The following is a 21,547-nucleotide window of genomic DNA, read 5'->3' as shown; positions in this document are numbered from 1 at the left end:
TCCTCCATTCCAAAACATAGGTTCCAATCATTTTCAAGATTAATTGTAAACTCAGGATGGAGAAGATACTGTATTCATTTGGGGTGCTTATAGTATGTTGGCACACCGTGTCTTTGGCAGACCTGTTAAAAACAGTTCCAGACAACCAGTGTTTCCAAGCATGACATTTATTTGGTTGTGTGTTGTGAAATATTCGTACGTGACTTGCCTCAGCAAAATTCTCATTCAAGTATCTGGTGTGGTTGGAATCTACCTGGTAGGATCAGTATTACTTGTGTCAGTTTTATTTGTTTGTGACATGAGGTCCCTGTTAGTATGATTAATAGTTGGGATCAGAGAGAAAAATCAACATTCTAAAGAATGATCTAGTGACAGTAAATTGGGCCTGGGCTCCAGGTGATATACTGTTTTTGTCTACACAATTGACCATTTGATTGGTACTTGGTTATATGTAGAACTTGCTAGCAGACAGTTTGTGTGGCAGGTCTCCAATGTTACCCACCAATAAGTCGATGCAAAGGACGTGACTAGGAAGAACGGAATGTACAATTGATTAGAAAATCAGTGCAAGTCTGGATAACTCTGTGCTGTATTTTTTTGTTCCAGACATTGATCAGGAATGCTGCATTTGGAGGTCTGTTTGGCGTCTTGGCACTTTCACAGTCAGGCCGACTCACAAAGGTAAATTGCAACGTTTCTAAATTCCTCTGAAAAATGAGTGGCAGCTAACATGAAAAAGTGTTTCAAATTCACTTAATGGTGCTTTTCTGAATCAACCCTGGGTATTAAAATTTTGCTTTGATTCTCTGTACAATTATGCTGTGAAATCTCAGCCATTATCCATTAATGTTTAACCACTAGTCTAGTGACAATCCAGTATAAATCTTAAGTCAACTTATTCATATGTAACAAGTTACCATTCAAGTTTACCAGCCATTCTTATTTACCAAACATTTCCATTATTGTTGTGGATTGCATTTGCCTTTTTTTAAAAACTAAGATTATTCTTGATTGCATTATTCTGGCAGAATGTAGAAACGATTCAGTAAAAAGCCCATTTAGGACTCATAACAGTAAAAATCATAACACGCTTAATGGAATTCCTAAATTCCTCAACACTCTACCCTTCTGAACCCACTGATTTTAATCTCCTCCAATGTTTCGTTCTACTTCTCTGAAGTCTTTTAGGGGCTTTCTTATACATTAAAGTTCTTGCAAGAGCTGTAAACTACTGTGGAGTTCTCCATTATTTACATGGAGGATTCCATCAATTAAATGCATCATGACAGTCATTAAATTTATATTGAAAGCAAAAAGAGAGTGGAAGAAACCAACATGAATGAAAATCAAACCAAGTTGGTCATAAGTAAAAGTGGCCATAAACCTTTAAGATTGTCATTACAAATCCATCTGGTTCAGTACTGTCCTTCAGGGAGAGAAACCGGCTATGAATGCTCTTTGTGCAAGTGCAGTCCCTCACCATTGATACCCTTTCTGTCCTTGGGTGCAGTTGCCTACTGCCATCATCTCTTAACCTGATTTAACCCATTTTCTGTGGCATCAACTCTTTTTAACTTGTTTCCTTTGATCTGTGGCTGCTACTCCATCGTTTGTGTTGTGTGAACCACAGCTCCTTGATTCCCTTTAGTTCCACCTTTAAATCTGTCATTATGCTGCACGGTCACTTAACTCATGCCTGACATCTATTCTTTCTCCTTCCCTCTTGCTGCCCTTTCAGCAAAGCACTGGTTTTATTGTAAATAATATATCCCATAGTTTCTCTATTTACGCTTACCCTTTGATTTGTCATAATTGCGTATCCTGCCAGTTTTCGTCATGTTTTCTAAAGATTCTTTCTTGTTACACCACTAATGCATGTTTCCAGTACCTGACCTTGAATGCTCATGTGTATAAGTAATTGTGTTGTAATTCAATTGTGGCATTCTTGGCAAAGTGGCTGGTGTTTGGGGCTGTAATTTAGTTTACTCGTGCATGAATAAATGAAGTGTTTCAAAATTGTTTGTTGCTAGGAGCCGAATGTACTTCTGCAGTCGATCCAATTGCTGCAGAGCCTTGCTCCGCTTAGACATCATCTCTCGGATCTGCCCTACAAAACTCTGATGGACATCTTGTCTGAGGTAAGGCTTATGTTATATCAGTGAAATGTGTTCATTGTAATGTTCTTGAATAGCTCAGTTTGTAAACATATGGTTTTTATGAGCTGATCAGAGACTCTTTAGGAATCACCCCTGAATCCTATTGAATTTCTTTGATGGGGGCCACTAATTTTGTGAGTGGAGTGGGGGAGGATGTTGGGAAGTGTCCACAAATGTGATCACAATGGATATCAAAGCATTTGATGAGTTGATCCACAACAGATTATTAAACACAATTAGAAGTAAACATGTGTTATAGGTTAGCAATTTGCTCTGAGGTATATGGGTAAAAATTGGATCTCAAGCCAAATGCTGCAGTATGAAATTAGATACATAGCATTTTCTTGATAGTTGATTTATTTACAGATTGCAAGATTTTGTGTGTCTACCCCCATTTACTAACATTGTCCCAGCAGTGTCTCTTTATAAGTACTCTAGGTATTATACTTATCCACACAATTATTTTAAAGCTTATTGCTGTTGCAACTCCAGTGTTGCCTTGTCCAGAACTGTCTGGGAGTGTGTGCATTGCGTATTGCACGTACGCAGTCAGTCTTTTGTATCATTTGCAAAAATCACCGACTACGATGTACTCTGGAATACATTCCAGAGTACAAAGAACAAATTCCAATTTAACAGAGAACAAATGGATGATGGAAATGCAGTCTGTCCAGGAGCTATGATAAGTGGAGTTATTCTGGAAATGTGCCGTGCCCTAAACTTTTCTCCAATGATCTCCATGAACAGGGTGGAGAATTTGAGAGTATCCACTGATGAAACCATGTAAAGAGGGACAATAATTTTTATTCAACGTAAAAACAAAAAATTTCTGGAGAACCTCAGCAAGCCTTGCAGGATATGTGAGCTCAGTGACCCTCCTTCAAACAGAATCGTTGATTCTGTTTTCTCTCCATAGATGCTGCCTGACCTCCAGAACTTTCTATTTCAGGTTTTCAGCTTCTACAGTTCTTTGTTTTTTTATTCACTAAGTTTTATTAGTGTGAGCCAACTGTTTGTAAACGCTAGACACATACATGTGCAAGTGAGCAAAACTATTGAATATGAAGTTCAATGCAGGCAAGTGCAAGGTCACTCAAGTTAGAAGAAGGGCTCATGCCCGAAACGTCGATTCTCCTGTTCCTTGGATGCTGCCTGACCTGCTGCGCTTTTCCAGCAACACATTTTCAGCTCACTCAAGTTAGACCCAAGAAAGACAAATCGGAAAACTTTCATCATGGTGTGACTCAGGCTGTGGAGAAATTAGAATATCCTGGTTGCAAATCACTAAGCTAGTGGACAATTATGAAGCTAATAAAAATAGCTCCTGGACTGTCCACCTTTAAATGAAGGAAGCTGCATTACCTCACTTCAGAGTGAGAGGGTACAATACAGACGAGCCAGGACTTAAAGGTTTTAACTGTGAACCAAATTGCGACAACATCTATTCCCTTGAGTTTAGATAGCTGAATGGTAATCTAATTGACATTTTTAAAATGATAATGGAGTTATGAGGGAATACCCTGAGCATATGGAGTGACTGGAAGCAAATTACAATAGTGACTACTGCTGGCCTGGCTATAGGGCAAGAAATTACTCAGTGTCAGAGTAAATGATATTAATTAACATCTGTAATGAGTCAGCAACTCTGTATGTTATCAATTGCTTTTTTAGCTGACTGTATTAGTTCAGATCCATTACACTACTTCGCTCCATGATTGCTTCTAATCTACTTGGCACTTAAAGCAAAAATTGAAGTCTTAATAGCAAGACACCCTCTGAGGCAAGCTGCATACTTTGAGGATAGCATGTGTATGAAGATCAGTTGAGGACTCTTTCCTGTTTGTTTGTGATACCTTTTTGTTCAAAGACTTCTAGTCACAGGACATAAACAGCTGTACCAGAGGCATGGGCGAAGATGCAAAAACGTTAACAGGAATGATGCCACAACAGTTACAGGTGGGAAAAGGAGCAAGTCAAACAGGGCAGGCAGGAACAAAGCATAAAATTAGGTAAATTAAACTGCATTTACATCAAAGCAAGAGACCTAACAGGGAAGGCAGATGAACTCTGGGCATGGTTAGGGACATGGTCCTGGGGTATCATGGCAATTACAGAGATGTGGTTCTGGGATGGATGAGACTGGTAGCTTAATGTTCCAGGATAGAAATGCTACCGGAAGGATAGAAAGGGAGTCACGGGAGAAGGGGGAATGGCGTTTTTGATAAGGGATAGCATTACAGCTATGCTGAGGGAGGATATTCCTGGGAATACATCCAGGGAAGTCATTTGGGTGGAGCTGAGAAATAAAATAGAGTTAATTACCTTATTGTGATTATACTATATACCCCTAATCTTCAGCGGGAAATTGAGAAACAAATCTGAAAGGAGATCTGTTGTCTGTAAGAATAACAAGGTGGTAGTAGCAGGGGATTTTAGCTTTCCAAATATCGACTGGGGCTGCCATAGTGTTAAGGGTTTAGATGGAGAGGAATTTGTTAAATATGTACAAGAAAATTTTCTGATTTAGTATGTAGGTGTACTTACTAGAGAAGGTGCAAAACCCAACCTACTCTTGGGAAATACTGCAGGGCAAGTGACTGAGGTGTCAGTGGGGGAGCACTTTGGGACCAGTGACCATAATTCTATTATTTTTAAGATAGTGATGGAAAAGGATAGACTGGATCTAAAAGTTGAAGTTCTAAATTGGAGGGAGGCCAATTTTGATGGTATTAAGCAAAAATTTTCAAAACATTGATTGGGTGCAGATACTTGCAGGTAAAGGGACGGTTGGAAAATGGGAAGCCTTCGAAAATGAGATAATAAGAATCCAGAGATGGTATGTTCCTGTTAGGATGAAAGGCAAGGCTGGTGGATGACTGGAGAAATTGAGGTTTTGGTGAAGAAAAAGAAGGAACCATATGTCAGATAGAGACAGCAGAGATTGAGTGAATCCAGAGTATAAAGGCAGTAGGAGTACATTTTAAGAGGAGAATCAAGAGGGCAAAAAAGGGGACATGAGATAGCTTCAGCAAATAGGGTTAAGGAGAATCTAAAGGGATTTTTACAAATACATTTAAGGGCAAAAGGGTAACTGGGAAGAGAATCAAATCCCTCAAAGATGAGCAAGGCAGCCCCTGTGTGCAGAGCCACAGGACATGGGGCAATACTAAACGAGTATTTTGCATCAGTGTTTACTGTAGAAAAGGACATGGAAGATATAGACTGTAAGGAAATAGATGGTGACATCTTGAAAAATGTCCATATTACAGAGGAGGAAGTGCTGAATGTCTTGAAATGCACAAAGGTGGATAAATCCCCAGGGCCTGATCAGGTGTACCCTAGTCCTCTGTGGGAAGCTAGGGAAGTGATTTTTTTGGGCCTCATGCTGAGATATTTGTATCATCGATAGTCACAGGTGAGATGCTGGAAGACTGAAGGTTCGCTAATATGGTCCCACTATTTAAAAAAGGTGGTAAGGAAAAGCCAGGAAACTATAGACCAGTGAGCCTGACATCGGTGGTGGGCAAGTTGTTGCAGGGAATCCTGAGGGACAGGATTTATATGTATTTGGATAGGCAAAGACTGATGAAGGATAATCAACATGGCTTTCTGTTTGGGAAATCATGTCTCACAAACCTGATTGAGTTTTTTGAAGAAGTAACAAAGAGGATTGATGAGGGCAGAGCAGTGGACATGATCCATATGGACTTCAGTAAGGCATTCGGCAAGGTTCCTCATGACAGACTGATTAGTAAGCTTAGGTTACGTGGAATACAGAGAAAATAAGCTATTTGGATACAGAACTGGCTCAAAGGTAGAAGACAGAGGGTGGTGGTGGAGGGTTGCTTTTCAGACTGGAGGCCTGTGACCAGTGGAGTGCCACAAGGATCGGTGCTGGATCCACTGCTTTTCGTCATTTATATAATTACTTTGGATATGGACATAGGAGGTATACTTAGTAAGTTTGCAGATGACCCCAAATTGGGGATGTAGTGGACAACATAGAAAGTTACCTCCAAGTACAACGGGATCTCGACCAGATGGGCCAGTGGGTCAAGGCATGGCAGATATAGTTTAATTTAGATAAATATGAGGTGCTGCATTGGGAAAGACAAATCAGGGCAGGACTTGTATGCTTAATGGGAAGGTCCTGGGGTGTGTTGCTGAACAAAGAGACCTTGGATTGCGGTATAGTTTCTTGAATGTGGACTCTTGGGTAAAAAGGATATTGAAGAAGGTATTTAGTATGCTTTCCTTTATTGGTCAGAGCATTGAGTATAGAAGTTGGGAGGTCATGTGGCAGCTGTATAGGACATTGGTTTGGCCGTTTGTCGTGCAAATTAAATCTACTTGACTCAATAATTAGCAAGAGCAAAGCAAGGGTCTTTATTAAAAATCTTGCAAGATTGACTCATTACACTAAGTCAGGTGCCTTAATGCAATGAGTACTGAAACATTTGCACAGACGCCTGCCTTATAGCGTTGCTTATCGCACACTCAAGGGCAGAGACTGGGGAAACTCAAGTTGTTATCCTCATCCCCTGGTCCCAGACATCAGTTATTCAGATTTCACTGAGTTCAACTATCGCAAGGTCGAGTTGAATGTTTACAGAATTCAAACCGAAATAAGCTAACTGCAAACCTTCATCAAAGCATCATTTCCAAAGCTCAGCACAGCATTGATTTAAACAAAGCATTATCTTTAAATTGCACAGTAAATGGATAATTTTCCATTACATTTTCCTCCTTTTTGTAATTTTATGACAACAAGGACAATTACAGCAACAATTTAAAAAAATACAGAGCCAGAATATCTATTCACCAGAAAATGTTTTAAGAAACACCAGGCCTTTCATCAGATACCACCAACCTGAAACGCAGCTTTGTGGTGGTATCGTCACTTGCTCTGGTGTGCCCTGTATACGTCCCATGTTCACACGTCACACCCGTCAAAGCCATGGTAGAGTGGGGTCCACGCAATGCCCCGCCCTTACGAATAGTCCTGCCAGGGCGCTTGCTAGAAGTGTGAACTGGGGCAGCCCCATATTCGTATGAGGCTTCTAATCACTACTTGCATTTAATTGGTTCTGGTGCTGTCCGTTGTCTACTCAGGCTTGCAATGGCTGGCGTGTATTCACATGGCTCTTTCTGCGATCTTAACTGCTGTCTGTGTTGCAAGGAGCACTTGAAACGGTCCAAGCCATCTCTTCGCCCTCCAACTTTTCCTCCTGAAGTCTCCAGGTTCTATCTAGATCGTGCAGCTTCCCTTCGGCTGGTTGGGGTAGTGCTGCTTTCACTTGATTCTGTATTTGAGATAAAAGTGTGGAGAGTTTTATACAGTAACACAACATCTCATCCTCACAGTGGCCTGTTATCTGTCTTACCTTGGGTCTTGGGTCAATTCCTGTGTTGGGCGGTCTACCAAACAAAATCTCAAATGGGCTAAGGTTAGGTCTTCCTCTCCTCCTAGATCTCATATACGTTAGCACAATCAGAAGTACCTTTGTCTATGTCACCCCTAGTTCCTCACAACATTTTGTCAATTTATTTTTTAGGGTAGCATTTTCTCTTTCCACCACTCGCTGAGTGGTATGCACTGTGTTGTCTCATATTTATTCCCAATAGTCACTGATCTGCTGTGTCCCATTCTCGCTAATAAGCCTTTTAGGGATGCCCCATCTCTGAATTATCTCAGCAAAGCTTTGGCTACTGCACTGGTATCCTGTTTAGACATGGGGAACAATTCCACCCATTTGGCAAGCATATTAACTATTACCAGACAATACCTTTTCCCTTCACTGGGCTTTAGGTCAATAAAATCCATCTGTAAATGTTCAAAGGGTTTTTGGGGTTGGGGGTGTGCTGCCTGACTCATCTGTATTCCCCACCCCACATTATTAGTGGCACAGATAACACAATGCTCACAATATTTCTGGGAGTAATGAGTAAATCCCTTGGAGTACTAGTGTGTCAAAATACTGTTGTACATTCCCCCCCCCCCACCCCACCCCTTTTTTGAGACATGGTCCTTGCCGTGTGTCAGTTTGGCATAGAATGGAAATAATGGTGGTGGTAGACAGGGTTTATCATTGGGGCCACACCATACTCCTTCCCTCACACTGCATCCTGCTTTCGTCGACTCACACTTTTCTTCTGGTGTGGCCTGTGACTGTAACTCCTGTACGTCTGCCGTTGGGGTACAAATGTTTGTCATACACCTGTCGATCTGCTCACTTATTGGCTACTGGGCTGCTGTTTTTGCTGCTGAGTCTGCACTTGAAAATTACCTTGAGAAATAAAATCGTTATTTTTGTCTGAGCTTCACACTTACACACAACAATTTATTTAGGTAACAGGACTGCTTCCAGGAGGTCAGAAATCAGGCCATGGTGTGTGATGGGCTTTCCGGTGGAGGTCAAGAAGCCCCTGTGTTTGCACAGGGTTCCAAAATCATGTACAATCCTGAATGCGTGTCTGCTATCGGTGTAAATATCCACTGTCTTTCCCTCAGTGAATTTACAGGCCTCGGTCAAGGCAATCAGCTCCACTTCTTGCGCTGACAGATGAGAAGGGAGTGATCCCGCTTTGACTATCTTGTAGGTAGTCACTAGAGCATACCCAACACAATCCTGACCTGTCTGCTTGCTCCTGAATGCTGACCCGTCCACAAAAGACTCCATATCGATTCTGAAGTGGTGAATCCTGCAAATCTGGCCTGGGGCTGCAAATCTCATTAGTTACAATGACACCCATTACACCATTTTGAAATAATTGCGTGCAGTTCTGGTCTCCTTCCTATAGGAAGGATGTTGTGAAACTTGAAAGGATTCAGAAAAAAGTTACAAGGATGTCGCCAGGGTTGGAGGGTTTGAGGTATAGGGAGAGTCCGAATAGGCTGGGGTTGTTTTCCCTGGAGCATTGGAGGCTGAGGGGTGACCTTATGGAGGTTTGTTAAATCATGAGGGGCATGGATAGGGTAAATAGACAAGTTCTTTTATCTGGGGTGGGGGAGTCCAGAACGAGAGGGTTATAGATTTAAGGTGAGAGGGGAAAAATTTAAGAGGGTGTGTTGGCAAATGAGACTAGATGAATTTAGCAAATCCAGTTGGCATGGACGAGTTGGACCGAAGAGTCTGTTTCTGTGCTGTACATCTCTGAATTTAACTATAAAGAAAGTGGAACAAGTTTAGGTTTTTCTTCTGGAAAAGAAGAGGCAGAGTGTTAACCGATTAGAGTTCTTTAAAATTATGAAGGGGATTGATTAGGTAAATGTAAAGAATGGTTCCAGTTGTGGGATTGTCTGAAAATAGAAGGACAAGGGCAGCCAATACATGGGAACACCACCTGCAAACCCTCCTCCAAGCCACTCACAATCCTGACTTGGAAATATCTATTGCCATTCCGTCCATGCTGCTGAGTCAAAATCCTCAAACTCCCTAACAGCGCTGAGTGTTCCTACACCCTAGGGATAACGGTGGATCAAGAAGGCAATTCGCCACCACCTTTTCCAGGGAAATTAGTGATGGATGGTAAACGCTGGCCTCTTGCCATCAAAATCCATGTGTCGTGAACGAACGCTAAAGGGTATTCACCAAGGTACCTCTTTGCCCATAGAATGACTATAATATGAAACTTGCCACCAAGAGGGCAATTGTGACAATCATCATAGATGCATTTAAGTGGAAACTCACTAAGTATGCTGAAAGTATGGAAGGTTGTGCTGATTAAGTTAAATAAAGCTATGTGGGGAGGAGGCTTGTACACACTGGTACTGGTGCAATGCCATAAATTCTATGCCACTTGATTGAAATACCAGAGAAGAATTAACACCTTATCCTGATGTCATGAAGGAATGTGTTGTATTGGCAAAAAAATAGAAAATTAATAGTGTAGGATGGTATGTAGTATTCATTCTTGAATTACCACTTTGTTGCTGCAGACCCCAGAGGCTGTCTTCAAGGAGGTTCTGTTTGACATCTTAAAATCAGATTTGTCATTGGCCTTAACCAGCCCAGAGCATTTACATTTGCTGCTGGTTGCACTGCAACGCTTCCCAAATGTTCTGAATCCCCAGGAGCTGAAGACTTTGATTGGATCAACTGTCATTGTGACATCAGAAAATGTTCCCAAGTAAGTATTATCCAATAAGGTTTACAAAGAGATGGGAGCAGGGGGTTGTGGAGTGGGAGATGACATAAGATAAATCGAGTATGATCAATCATGGAACAATTATAGCAGAGAGAAGGCCATTCAGCTCAAGAGGAGCTTGCCTTGTCCCACACCCCATCTTTTCCTTGGAACCCAGCAAATGTTTTTTGTTCAAATATCCAATCTTTCTTTGAATGCCACAAGTCAATCTGCTTTCAGCACACTGTAGCTGCAAGTTCCTCTCCAAGCAGTTCGCCATCCTGAATTGAAGTTAGGTTTTTATTTGTTCCTGGGATATGGGTGTTCCTGGCGAAGACATCATTTGTTGTCCATTGCAAATTGCCCAGTGGGTATTTGAGAGTCTACTGATTACTGTGGGCCACCATGAGGCTACTTCAAAATTCTAGATTTTTATTGAATTCAAATGTCACCAGTTACTGTAGTGGGATCCAAATATATCCTTAGAATATCAGCCTGTGGTTCTGAGTTACTAATTGTGTGACATTTCCCCTATGTCCCCACTTGCTGGGTTAAAGTCTGGAACTCTGTCCTTAATGGCATTGTGGGTCTACCCACACTACATGCACTGTAGCGTTTGAAGGAGACAGTTCACCACCACCTTGTCAAGGATAACTAGGGATGAGTAATAGTCAATGGCCCAGTCAGTGATGCTCATAACTCATGAATAAATTTTTCAAAAGATTCTCTCAAGAAGTATATCATAGTTTCTAACCATGTACTAGCTACAAATATGTTTTCCTTATGTTGATAGCAGTTCGCTTTAAACCAGTGTCCTCTAGTTCTTTATTCTTAAATGTTTTGGGTTTTGCCCTGCCCAATCAGTCTAAACACCTCTACCACAGCTCCTCTCAAGAATCCTTTCCAATGGGAACAGCTGTAGCTTCTGTAAAATATCCACATCACTGATCCCCAGAGCCATTATTGTGAATCTTTCTGTAGCGAGGGTTTCACACCCCTTTGAAAGTGCAATTGGACAATGCCACAGTCCATTCCAGGTCTGGCTGTGTTCCATGTTTGAGTAATTGTTTTCTTCTCCTTCCTTTTGATTCAGGTTAATTGAGCTGCTGAACATTGCTGCCAGGATTGTGAAGAAGTCTCAGAGTCTGCCCCCTTTCGCTATGAGCCTGGTGCACGTTGCCTTGAAGGAAGGCACGTTTGAAACTTTGTGGAAGGAGGTGGTGGAGAGTAGCTTGCGCAAATTCCAGCTGAGGCACAACTGGTATGTGATAATGACCATCCAAGTGTATAGTCAAGAGCCTGCAGTCAAAACATGAGGTGCCAAAGCAGGGTCTTGCATCAAATGCATTCACTGGGTAGTAGAGCCATTCAGCCTTGGTCTATCATTTGTGCATGAAAATACAGTCCCCACCCCTCACTGTCAAGGCATTTGCAAATGCGACTGACTCTCAATAATCAACGGCTAGTGTAACAATTGACAGGCTTTTAAAGGTGAAATCCCAATATATTGCAAAGCCAATAGCATCACCTAAGTCAAAATTGCAAGAAAAACTATTGAGCAGTGTAATCAGAAAAGCACATTTTGAAATTTCTGATGTGAAAACAAGTTACAGAGTAACTTAGCAATATTTAGTTTGCCCATGGAGAAACATATTGAACATCTCAGGTTACATCAGAACTGGACAAAATGAGAGGTGAAAGGTTTTAAGCAAGTACAGATCTGGAAAGGTAGAAAAGTGGGGTGAGGGGTTGGTGTTTGCAGAGCAAAAGGCAAGGTCAGGGATTGGAAGAAAGGGAGCTATGAAATCCAGTCCCCTGTACATGCATAAAAACCTGTTACTGTACTGTCACCAAGTTGAAATAATAGTTTTCCACTCCTATTATTCAGTGCCTGACCTGATTCATTGCATCATACCTGTGAATGTCTCATAAGTTAACCACTCATAAATTAACCTTTCGAGGAAGGAAATACACCTTAGTACAGTTGCTCTGAAAGATGCAAGTTTTCAAATCCACAGCTATAACCAATTTCTAGCAAAACCACACTCCCAACAACTGCCTAAAATAGACTGACTTAATATGGCAGGGAGAGCTACAAACACCCAGACGCTCTAGTTTTCCTAGAAACTAGAGTCAACATGCAATTTAAAAAAAAAATTAAGCAGCCACAATTCGCCAGGTGGAGAACAGCTCACACTGTTTGACAGCACATACTTTGCTTTTTTAAAAAAATCAGGCTTCTTTGTACACAGCTTGATATGCTTTGCTCCCCAAGTCATTAAGTGAATAACAACGTGCTTTGTAAAAGAGCATTCAGTGTACGGAGGAACCTCGCTTATCTGACATTCGTTTATCCAAATTTCTGATTATCCAGACAAGATCACAAGGTCCCGATGCTTGGCTAAACTGCGTTATCCTGCATCGATTATCCGGCATTTGATTAACCAAACAAAATACTCCCCGCCCATGTCCTTTGGATAATCGAGGTTCCTCTGTAGGCCAATCATTGGAGACTTGACTTTGCAAGTTGTTTTGATGAATTTTACGCTGGACAGCATAGAGGGAATTCCGTGATGCATAAGGCACAACCTCCAGGATGTCAGAACTTGGACATCACCTTCACTATATATTTAACCATTGGTTTCTTAGCAAACTGAAGAGTCTGATTCTAAAACTCTCCCTGTGTTTTATGGGCCAGGAGGGGAATCAGACAGTACTGGTCAAACAGTGGTGAGTGTTAAGGTCTGTGTTTTGGATTTTGGTCTTTCCTGCATGTTTCACAATAGCAAAGCAGTGGTAGCCCTGAGGACCTAACATGGCAAAGAATCTTGTGTCTCAGTCCCTCTCTGATATGTCTAACATATGCATATGCTCAAAATGCTTGATTTTGTGTCTTAACTATTGTTTTATTTTTAAAATACAGGAAGAAAAAAGACATTGGCTTTGAGCCTGAACTTTAAACAGTATTAAATTTGCCCTCTCATCATTACATAAATGGTTACAATTAATCTCAGATTGTGACACTTTGCTACCAGTTACAATGACCCCTTTGCCTATCGTGAGCCATAGACATAAATAGACTGGCCAAATGAGCAGCACACAATTACTGCCAAGCTGTAGATGGCCATTGAGCAACATTGTAGAAAGTACTTTTCAGATTACCGTATATATCTTTTGGAAATAAAGCCAGGCTGGCCACATCTGAGGGTGGGAGTTAATATCTCCATCTTTAAATGTGTCTCCTGGTTCTCGTCTCTCCTGCAAGTGGAAATATTCTTTCAGCGACAACCTTGTCAACTCCCCTCAGGATGTCGTAGATATCAATAAAACCAACTCTCATTCTTTTGAAGACCAACGGGCAAAAATAAAAATCAGCAAAGTAGATAAAAGTATTTTTATTTTGTATGTTTTGATCGTGACATGTTGCTGATGAATTAATTTGCTAGCCTTAAAAATAACTGCGCTGTCTCTTTTTAATGGCAGGTTTATATATTTTTTACCTTTCAGCTTACTGTGTTTCCTGTTACTTGGTGCAGTATTACCATTCCTAACATTGCCCCAACTTATACTTGTTCTGACAGGACAGGTGATGCGACAATATGGGAACCATCTGATTTCAACTCCGGTATGACCCACCTTTGTTTCATGGTGTGCGAATTCTGCATTGAAAATGTGTTGTGCTTTTCATTATATCAAGATACCGCAAAATACTTTACAACTAGTACTTTTGAGATGAAATGACTGTTATAGGAAATGCAGCAGGCAAATGTGTATTGTGAGATCAGCATCTATCCTATCAAGTCCCCTAAGAATCCTCCAAGTTTCAAAGATGTTACCTCTTATTCTTCTAAGCTCCACTGAGTACAGGTCTAACCTACTCAATCTCTCCCTCAGGAAAATTTCTGCAAACCTTGAATCACATTGTGAACCTTCTCTGAACTAACTCCAATGCCCTCCAAAATAATATCCTCTTTATCACCGTCTGATGGTTCCATGGTCACTGTTATTGTTATATGAGGCACATGCAGCTTTGATGAAACAGCATTAATTATTAAGCTAGAAGGGGTTCAGAAGAGATTTACCACGGTATGGAAGGTTTGAGTTATAAAGAAAGGCTGTGACTTTTTTCACTGGAATGTAGGAGGTTGAGGGGTGACCTTAGAGAAGTTTATAAAATCATGAGTAAAGATGAGGTTAATGGTAGGTGTCTTTTCCCTAGGATGGGGATTTCAAGTCTAGGGGACGTATTTTTAAGGTGAGAGAAGAAAGATGAGTGGCAAAGTCTTTACACACTGGATGGTTCGCATGTGGAATGAACTTCCTAAGGAAGTGGTGGATGCGGGTACAGTTACAATGTTTAAAAGACATTTGGATAGGTAAATGAATAGGAAAGGGATAGGGGTCAGACATCGGTGGGTGAAGCTAGTTTAGTTTTGGAATATGTTCAGCATGGAATGGTTGGACCAAAGGGTCTGTTTCTGTGCTGTATTTCTCAGTGACCATGACACTATGATGGTAGAAAATCTAGGTTTTTAGAGGAACTATAGCAATTACCTGTCATTGTGAACTCCATTGGTCTGTGGTATCACGTAAATATCTGGAATTGGTGCTCCGGGTCAGCATTATTCATTCTTTGCAATCTTTAGAGTTTCAAATAGCTCTACAGTGTTCTCTTGATAATTGAACCAGTGAATCCCAATCTCAGGCTAATGTTTAAAACCCACCATGACATATGGGGAAAACTTTAAATTCAGGTAATATAAATCTGGAATTGAAAACTAGCCTCAGTAATGGTGGCCATGAAATCATAAAGAGGACATTTTTTTTGAGGGGATATACTTAAAAAGATGTAATTAAGTTACTTTGTCAGTTTTGAGGACTTTAATTCCTTCTGTAAATAATTTTTTTACACTTGGGGAAATTGGAAGAAGATATCAGTATTGAGTTTTATAGCCTTTGAGTTTCAGAAGGGCCAAGTGGGTAAAATGGCCCCTCTGTTTTGGTCGATGGTAATGGAATGCCATTAATTGGGTGATAATTACTGCCCTGATTTAATGCATGTCATCTTTAAATTACAAGCCTACTCTTTGAACCTGTCCAATTTGCTTCTTGCCCATCCACGAAGGAGTTACGGAGAGTTAATAATCTGAAGCCTTTGGTAAAATATATCCAAATCACACCCTAGCAACTGGAAGAATTTGAATTCAGTTTTTAAAAACTTGAAAATTTTTAAAAGAATAAATCAATAATGATGACCATGACACCATCATAAAAGCCCATCTGTTTCACTAATGCCCTTTCAGAAAGGAAGCTGTTATTTCTTGACCTGGCCTACATGTGACTCCAAATCCACATCAATGTGCTAGATTATTAGAATGCCCTCTGAAATGGCCAAGTAAGCCACTCCAATTCATGGGCATTTAGAGATGGTTGATAAATGCTAGCCCTGCCACCCCATGAAAGAATAAATAATTTTTAAAAACATAGGGCCACGTCATTGCTTGGCCTTGCGACCTGACAGCACTGGTTCGCTGTCATTTCGGTACAACTTGAGATGGACAATAAGTGCCTACCTTGCCAGCAATGCCTGAATCCCCAGAATGAATGAAAAAGTGCAGCTCAAGCTTGCAAAGATTAGGAAAAGCATGGAAAGACAGATAAAACTGTAAATAATGGTTAGTCAATGTCCTGAGTTTGAATGCCTGTACATATGTGAATGCCTCAAAATTCTAATCAATTTGGGAAGTTCTGTGGTTTTGGAACTCTGAATGTGTTGAAGCAGGAGGAAAGGCATTTGTTCCTTATTTCTCAACAGCTTGGTGGATTTATTTGGACAATGGGAAAGTTCAGAGGACAACTGACGTAAACTTGGGGGAAAGTGTATTAGAAAACATGAAGGGAAATACTTGGAGTTTGTTGGAGGCCACGACGCTGTTTCTTAACAATTTGCGGCAACCTGCCCTTTATAATGTATTTCCTTTCTCTTTCCAAATGGTACCTGACAGCATGCACATTGTGGTTATAATTACAGATTCAGTGTAGTGACTTGTGAAGATCTTCAGTGACCTTTATAGAAATTAGCATAAGGCCTTTAAACTTTTCTGACTCTTTCATTGGACTGTGCATTTTTGCATTGTCCCTGCAAGCACTCGGTGTATGACCTGCAGGCCACTTGCGGCCTGAGACCCGAGTTAGCAAAGCGTCTGGGAGGTAAGAGATGGTTATCTCATTGCTGCAGGAGCTGCTGGTTAACCAATGAGATCCCCTTGCTGAAACTACTTCACCAGTGTGGTTACAGTCTGAGTGGTTAAGATGTAAAAATGTGAGGAGACAGTCGCTTCGATCAGCACTCAGCAGAACAGATAGAATGTTTTATTGTGGGACTCTAAGAGTACACCTTGTATGAAAGGAAATGGCCCCCTTTCCTATTTAATCTTTACAATGCTGTGGCCGCAATACAGGGTTCCCCACACAGCAAGGAGCTGGCATGAATTGGACAGGGCATATAACCTTGTGCAATCGGTTTCCTTTTCTCAAAGCTAAATAATGAAGTTGTTGGCAAGAGTCTGCTCCCCAGAAAATAAAAACAAAAATCTCATACAGGCTTCCTCCATCCGATGTTGGAATGGTGGAGCTGGACTTCCCAAAGTGAGAATCAGGACCCCAAATAGGACTATGAACTCTGAGGCAACAATGGTCAAACCCGTCTTTGCTCTGATAAATCTACCCCGCTCCCTTGCTATGGTAAGGCTAGTAGGCGCAACAAGAATCTTTCTTTTAAAAACTTGTACTTGCGCAACCTTGGGGCTTCCCAGAGTATTTTGTTGCCAAACCAGTACTTCAACAGTAGCCTCTGTAGTAATGTGGGAAACAACCAGACCATCTGTTTGTGCAGTGTTGGTCATGATATAGAGATTGGCTGACAGTGCTGCATACCCTCCGTGCTAGTTTAGGAATTGTTCATTTTTGCAGTGGGGCTACTACTAAGCCAAGGCTAATAAATCAGCTAATGTAAAAATGGGTGTATAACCCATGGAGGAAAGTAATTAGTGCACAAAGACATTCATTCAATCTGCAGTCAAGTCTTGCCAGACACTGATGGCCAGGTAAGCAATCTTGGGCCAAGCATGACAGCCGCAGAGAATGGAGTAAATTTGAAAAGGAATTTGTTCAGGCCCAGAATGTGGATTCCTTGACACTTACTCGCAGCCCTGAATTGTACAACCCATTGCCTTGCTGTTTCTGTGTAAAGCAAAACCTCACCTATCTAGATGGTTGCTGCTGGTCTCACAATAAAATCATCCGGGCTCAACTGATTGACCTTTGAATTGAATGCAGGAAGTCACCTCCATTTTGTGGCTGTGTGGAGACCTATATTAACTGAACTTGTGGTTTACTGTTAACTGCCAACTGTCCTGTGCGCTGCATTAAACTTTTCATTATAGTTTTACTTATTAACTGCACTAAGCACCTTGAATAGTTGTAGAAGTAAGTACAAAGCAATCCCAGAGTTCTATGATCCAGTTAGATATAAGAAATTTTAAAAAAATTAAAAGAGCACCAGAGTTGACAAACTATCTCCGCTTATGACCCAAAGTTTCAGGTTTCTTTTCTGATCAACCAAAGTTTCAGCTCTACAGTCTGGCCCAAAGAAATTATTCCAGTTTCTGCTGTGGTGTATAGGTGGAATAGAGTGTATTAGTGACCAAAGCAGCTCTGCAGTAATATGCCCCATGTGGTTTCTCATAGAATCCCTAGTGTGGAAGCAGGCAATTTGGCCCATCAAGTCTACACTGACGTTCTGTCCACCCAATTCCTGTAACCCTGCGTTTCCCATGGCTAATCCATTAGCTGCACATCTTTGGACTGGGGGAGGAAAATGGAGCACCATGCAGAATTGGGGAGAGTATGCAAATTCCATGCAGAGGGATGCTGGAATCGAACCCAGGTCCCTGGTGCTGTGAGACACCAGTGCTAACCATTGAACTACCACGCTGTCCTCTTCAGTTCTTCTAAAAGTAAACTACTACCTCTGCCATGCTACTCACCTGACGTTCCAACATGGATGTACTGAGATTTTTTCCAGTTAATTATTGAGTGTCCAAAACCACTGTCATCAGGCTGTACCACAACTTTATTCTCCTGGCCACCATCTGGCCTTAACTCGGCCTGAACAGCCCAACTGACCCTAGGTTAAGGTGCTGACTATGCATCCTTGCTACTATTAAGCCAGTCCACTTTTAAATCTGCGGTATTAGCTGGATCACCCTTAGTCACTATGTTTAAGACATCATCTCATTATATTCATGATTACACTGCTGTCTTGGGGAATGTTTGTACACCAGAAGTGGCTCTATAGTTGGATTATCTTTGATGTGTCCATATTTTGTTCTGTGGAAAGTAATGCAGCATTGTGCCAAGTGAGCCTCTGGTTGAGGATCAGATCATTTAACTGCAACATTTCTCTTTCAGCTATCACACAAGTTCAGTTTTGCACCACAAATGGAGACCTATGTTAGCTCCTTTCTTGAAGGAATCCAAGATGCTGAGAAACAGTTCACAGTTATTACGAAGTTCTCCTGCCTCACTAACGGAGGTTACCCTGTGATTTCCAGCCACTGGAAAGTGATCCATCACCTACAGCCCTCTGTTTTATTGAACTATGTCAGTTGGCTAAAAAATATGTTCACCAATCCAGACCTTGAAGCTTGCATGGATGTCAGCACCAATCGACAGAAGCAACAATCTGACCTGTAAGTTGTGTAACAGTGTTCAATGGAGCACCCCATGTTTCTGCATTTAAACAGGAGATAGCACAAGATGACTAGAGAGCCAAGCTTGCCATGGCAAGTAAGCCTGTGACCTTCTCAGCCTGGATCATTCAAGAAGCTTAATTCTCTCCTCCCAGCCATTCAAATCGCTGAGATCTCAGCACTTATCTAATTCTGGCCTCTTCACCATATCCAGGTTCAGCCGTACTGTCAGTTGCTAGTCCCCAAATGGGATGACCAGCTTTTGGTTGAGGAAATAAGAAACCACTTGGTCAAGCCACGGGAGGGAGGCTGGAGTGTAGGGGATGGGATTGTTGTCGAGACCCCAGGATTAAACCACCAACGAGTGCATTCTGCATGTGCGTGAATATCAAAGATAAATTGAGGAGAGTCGGATGAAGTGATCTGGCCATTGTGCTGTCAACATGGTCATTTAGAACCAAATCTGTCCTTTGCATGTCTGAATTATTAAAGTTTCAGTCTCCCTGCAATATGTAACTATGTCAAAACTGATGAATGATGCCAAAATGTCAGAATGGAGGAGTCAGAATTCCTATCGGAGATAAAATTTGAGTGTCTGGTTCAAAAGTAAGAACCCCTGCTTTTCTCCAATCTTGCTAAAAGCAAAACGAGTTAGCTACGCTGGCCCCAAGCTCCTAAATGCCAACCCTACGACTTGCCACTCCTCTCCAATTTTCCTTGCTTTCCTCTGTCAAGGCAATCCTTAAGGCAGGATGTTCCCAATGTGCGGTTCAGGAACCCAAGGCACACAGCCTTTCTCTCACCCCACTGCTCCCTCCTCTCATTTTGGGGGTTGAGACAGATTTCAAGTCTCGAAATAAAGTCACAGGGGTAACGAAACAGGAATTGCTGGAAAAGCTCAGCAGGTCTGGCAGCATCTGTGGAGAGGAATCAGACTTAACGTATTCCATAAGACTATGGAGACCAAGTCTTTGTATATTTAACAAAGAAATGCATTTTGCATTACTAAGTGCATCACAGGGTATGGGGAGATCTCAAGAGTGTGACGTTAAAGTTGCTGTTCAATCATAATCATATTGACTGACAGGAGCAGGCTTGATAGGCTGAATGCCCTGCTGCTATTTCCAGAGTATTCCCCATCTTGGGGAATGGGGAGAGCATGGGAATAAGGCATTGAGATAGAGGATCAGCCATGATTTTGTTGCAATATGGAGTGGGCTTGATGGACTGAATGGCCTACTTTTGCTGCTATTTTCCACATATCTGTGGTAGATTACCCAATCCCACCACCGGCTGCATTCTGGGTCTGTTGTCTATCTGTCTGACAGGTGGGTAAGAAAAAAAGAGTTGGTAAGTCATGCTTAAACCGCTTGTATTGACTATGCCTCTGATATTTTACAGAATGCAACACTCAGTGACAAGGCTACGAATGTGGGTGGTTGCAAAGCTAACCTCAATTGTGTCTGATAATAACGTGAAGAAAGAAGAGGACCTGGTTATGGACATTACCAGGTCAGAAGGAAATGCATGAGGCTGTACATAATGGAGCTTTTCAGGACTTCCCCACTGTAAATTTTACCACCTCAATTTCAACTTAATTCATTCCCATGTTGTGGCCATGAATAGGCAAGGAGCAGCAGGTCAAGTGCCAAGTTGATCTGACATTCTGTATCTGATCTATTCTGTGTTGTTTGGTGAGGGAGAGATGGCTGAACCTCTGTCCATGCTGCTTCTCAATTGGCGAGATGTGAACCTTTCTTTTACTAAACTATTAAAAGTATTTAGGTCTGAGCAGTTATTGTAGCTGGGAAACAAAACTAACTATGTGGAAAAACTGTTTCCACCAAAAAAATACATGGAGGAAAAAGACCTCGCTGCTACAAAGTTCACTTAGTAGCAGTTGCCTCCAGTGATGATATTCATTGTGCTCCGGAATGGGAGTGACTGTACTAGCCCAGCTGTTTAGAGAAACTACCTTTCTTCCTTATCTGGGGCTTGGGGTCTTTGCTATTTCAGTGCAGTTGATTCACTGAAGTCTAGGAGGTGCATAATCTATCCTCTATGTTTTCTCCCATTCTTTCATCTGTGCACTTTTGTTTGCTGTCCACTTCCTTCTGCATATGCTCTAGTTTGCACAGTCTTGTTTCTCTTGCCTTTGTGTCATCTCGTTCTCCTTGTGTACAACCTTTTAAATGACTTTTGAGGTATGTGAAGAGGAAACATTCAGAGGCTACGGGCCAAATGCAGGCAAGTGGGTCTACTTTAGTTTGGGAAATTTGGTCAGCATGAACTAGTTGGATGAAAGAGTCTCTTTCCATGTTGTATGATTCTGTGTTTGGAACTAAACTAATACCTTTAAATCTTTTCGGATCCAGGTTCATTTTCTTCCACGCCTTTTTTGTAACTGAACAACATACACCTGATATCCCAGAGACTGAGCTGACACTGTCCATTCCTCTGAGCCTATCTACCCAGAATACAATTGCAAATTATTTCTTTAGGTAAGGTTTT

At 41.5% G+C, this 21,547-nt stretch overlaps 1 protein-coding gene across 1 annotated transcript in view; it reads left to right on the top strand.

Moving 5' to 3' along the window:
- Positions 1-21,547, top strand: part of mybbp1a (MYB binding protein (P160) 1a) — a 98,380-nt gene that overhangs the window by 12,353 nt on the left and 64,480 nt on the right. The window contains exons 4-11 of the mRNA XM_072589331.1: positions 607-681; positions 2,031-2,138; positions 10,096-10,286; positions 11,377-11,544; positions 13,791-13,908; positions 18,756-19,036; positions 20,438-20,548; positions 21,412-21,537. Coding sequence (XP_072445432.1) covers positions 607-681; positions 2,031-2,138; positions 10,096-10,286; positions 11,377-11,544; positions 13,791-13,908; positions 18,756-19,036; positions 20,438-20,548; positions 21,412-21,537 — 1,178 coding nt within the window. The remainder of the gene's footprint in view (positions 1-606; positions 682-2,030; positions 2,139-10,095; positions 10,287-11,376; positions 11,545-13,790; positions 13,909-18,755; positions 19,037-20,437; positions 20,549-21,411; positions 21,538-21,547) is intronic.

Source organism: Chiloscyllium punctatum, chromosome 19 (assembly GCF_047496795.1).
Source record: "Chiloscyllium punctatum isolate Juve2018m chromosome 19, sChiPun1.3, whole genome shotgun sequence".
Classification (NCBI taxonomy): Eukaryota; Metazoa; Chordata; class Chondrichthyes; order Orectolobiformes; family Hemiscylliidae; genus Chiloscyllium; species Chiloscyllium punctatum.
The sequence above is the reverse complement of the archived record's forward strand: the minus strand, read 5'-3'. Positions and strand labels throughout refer to the sequence as shown.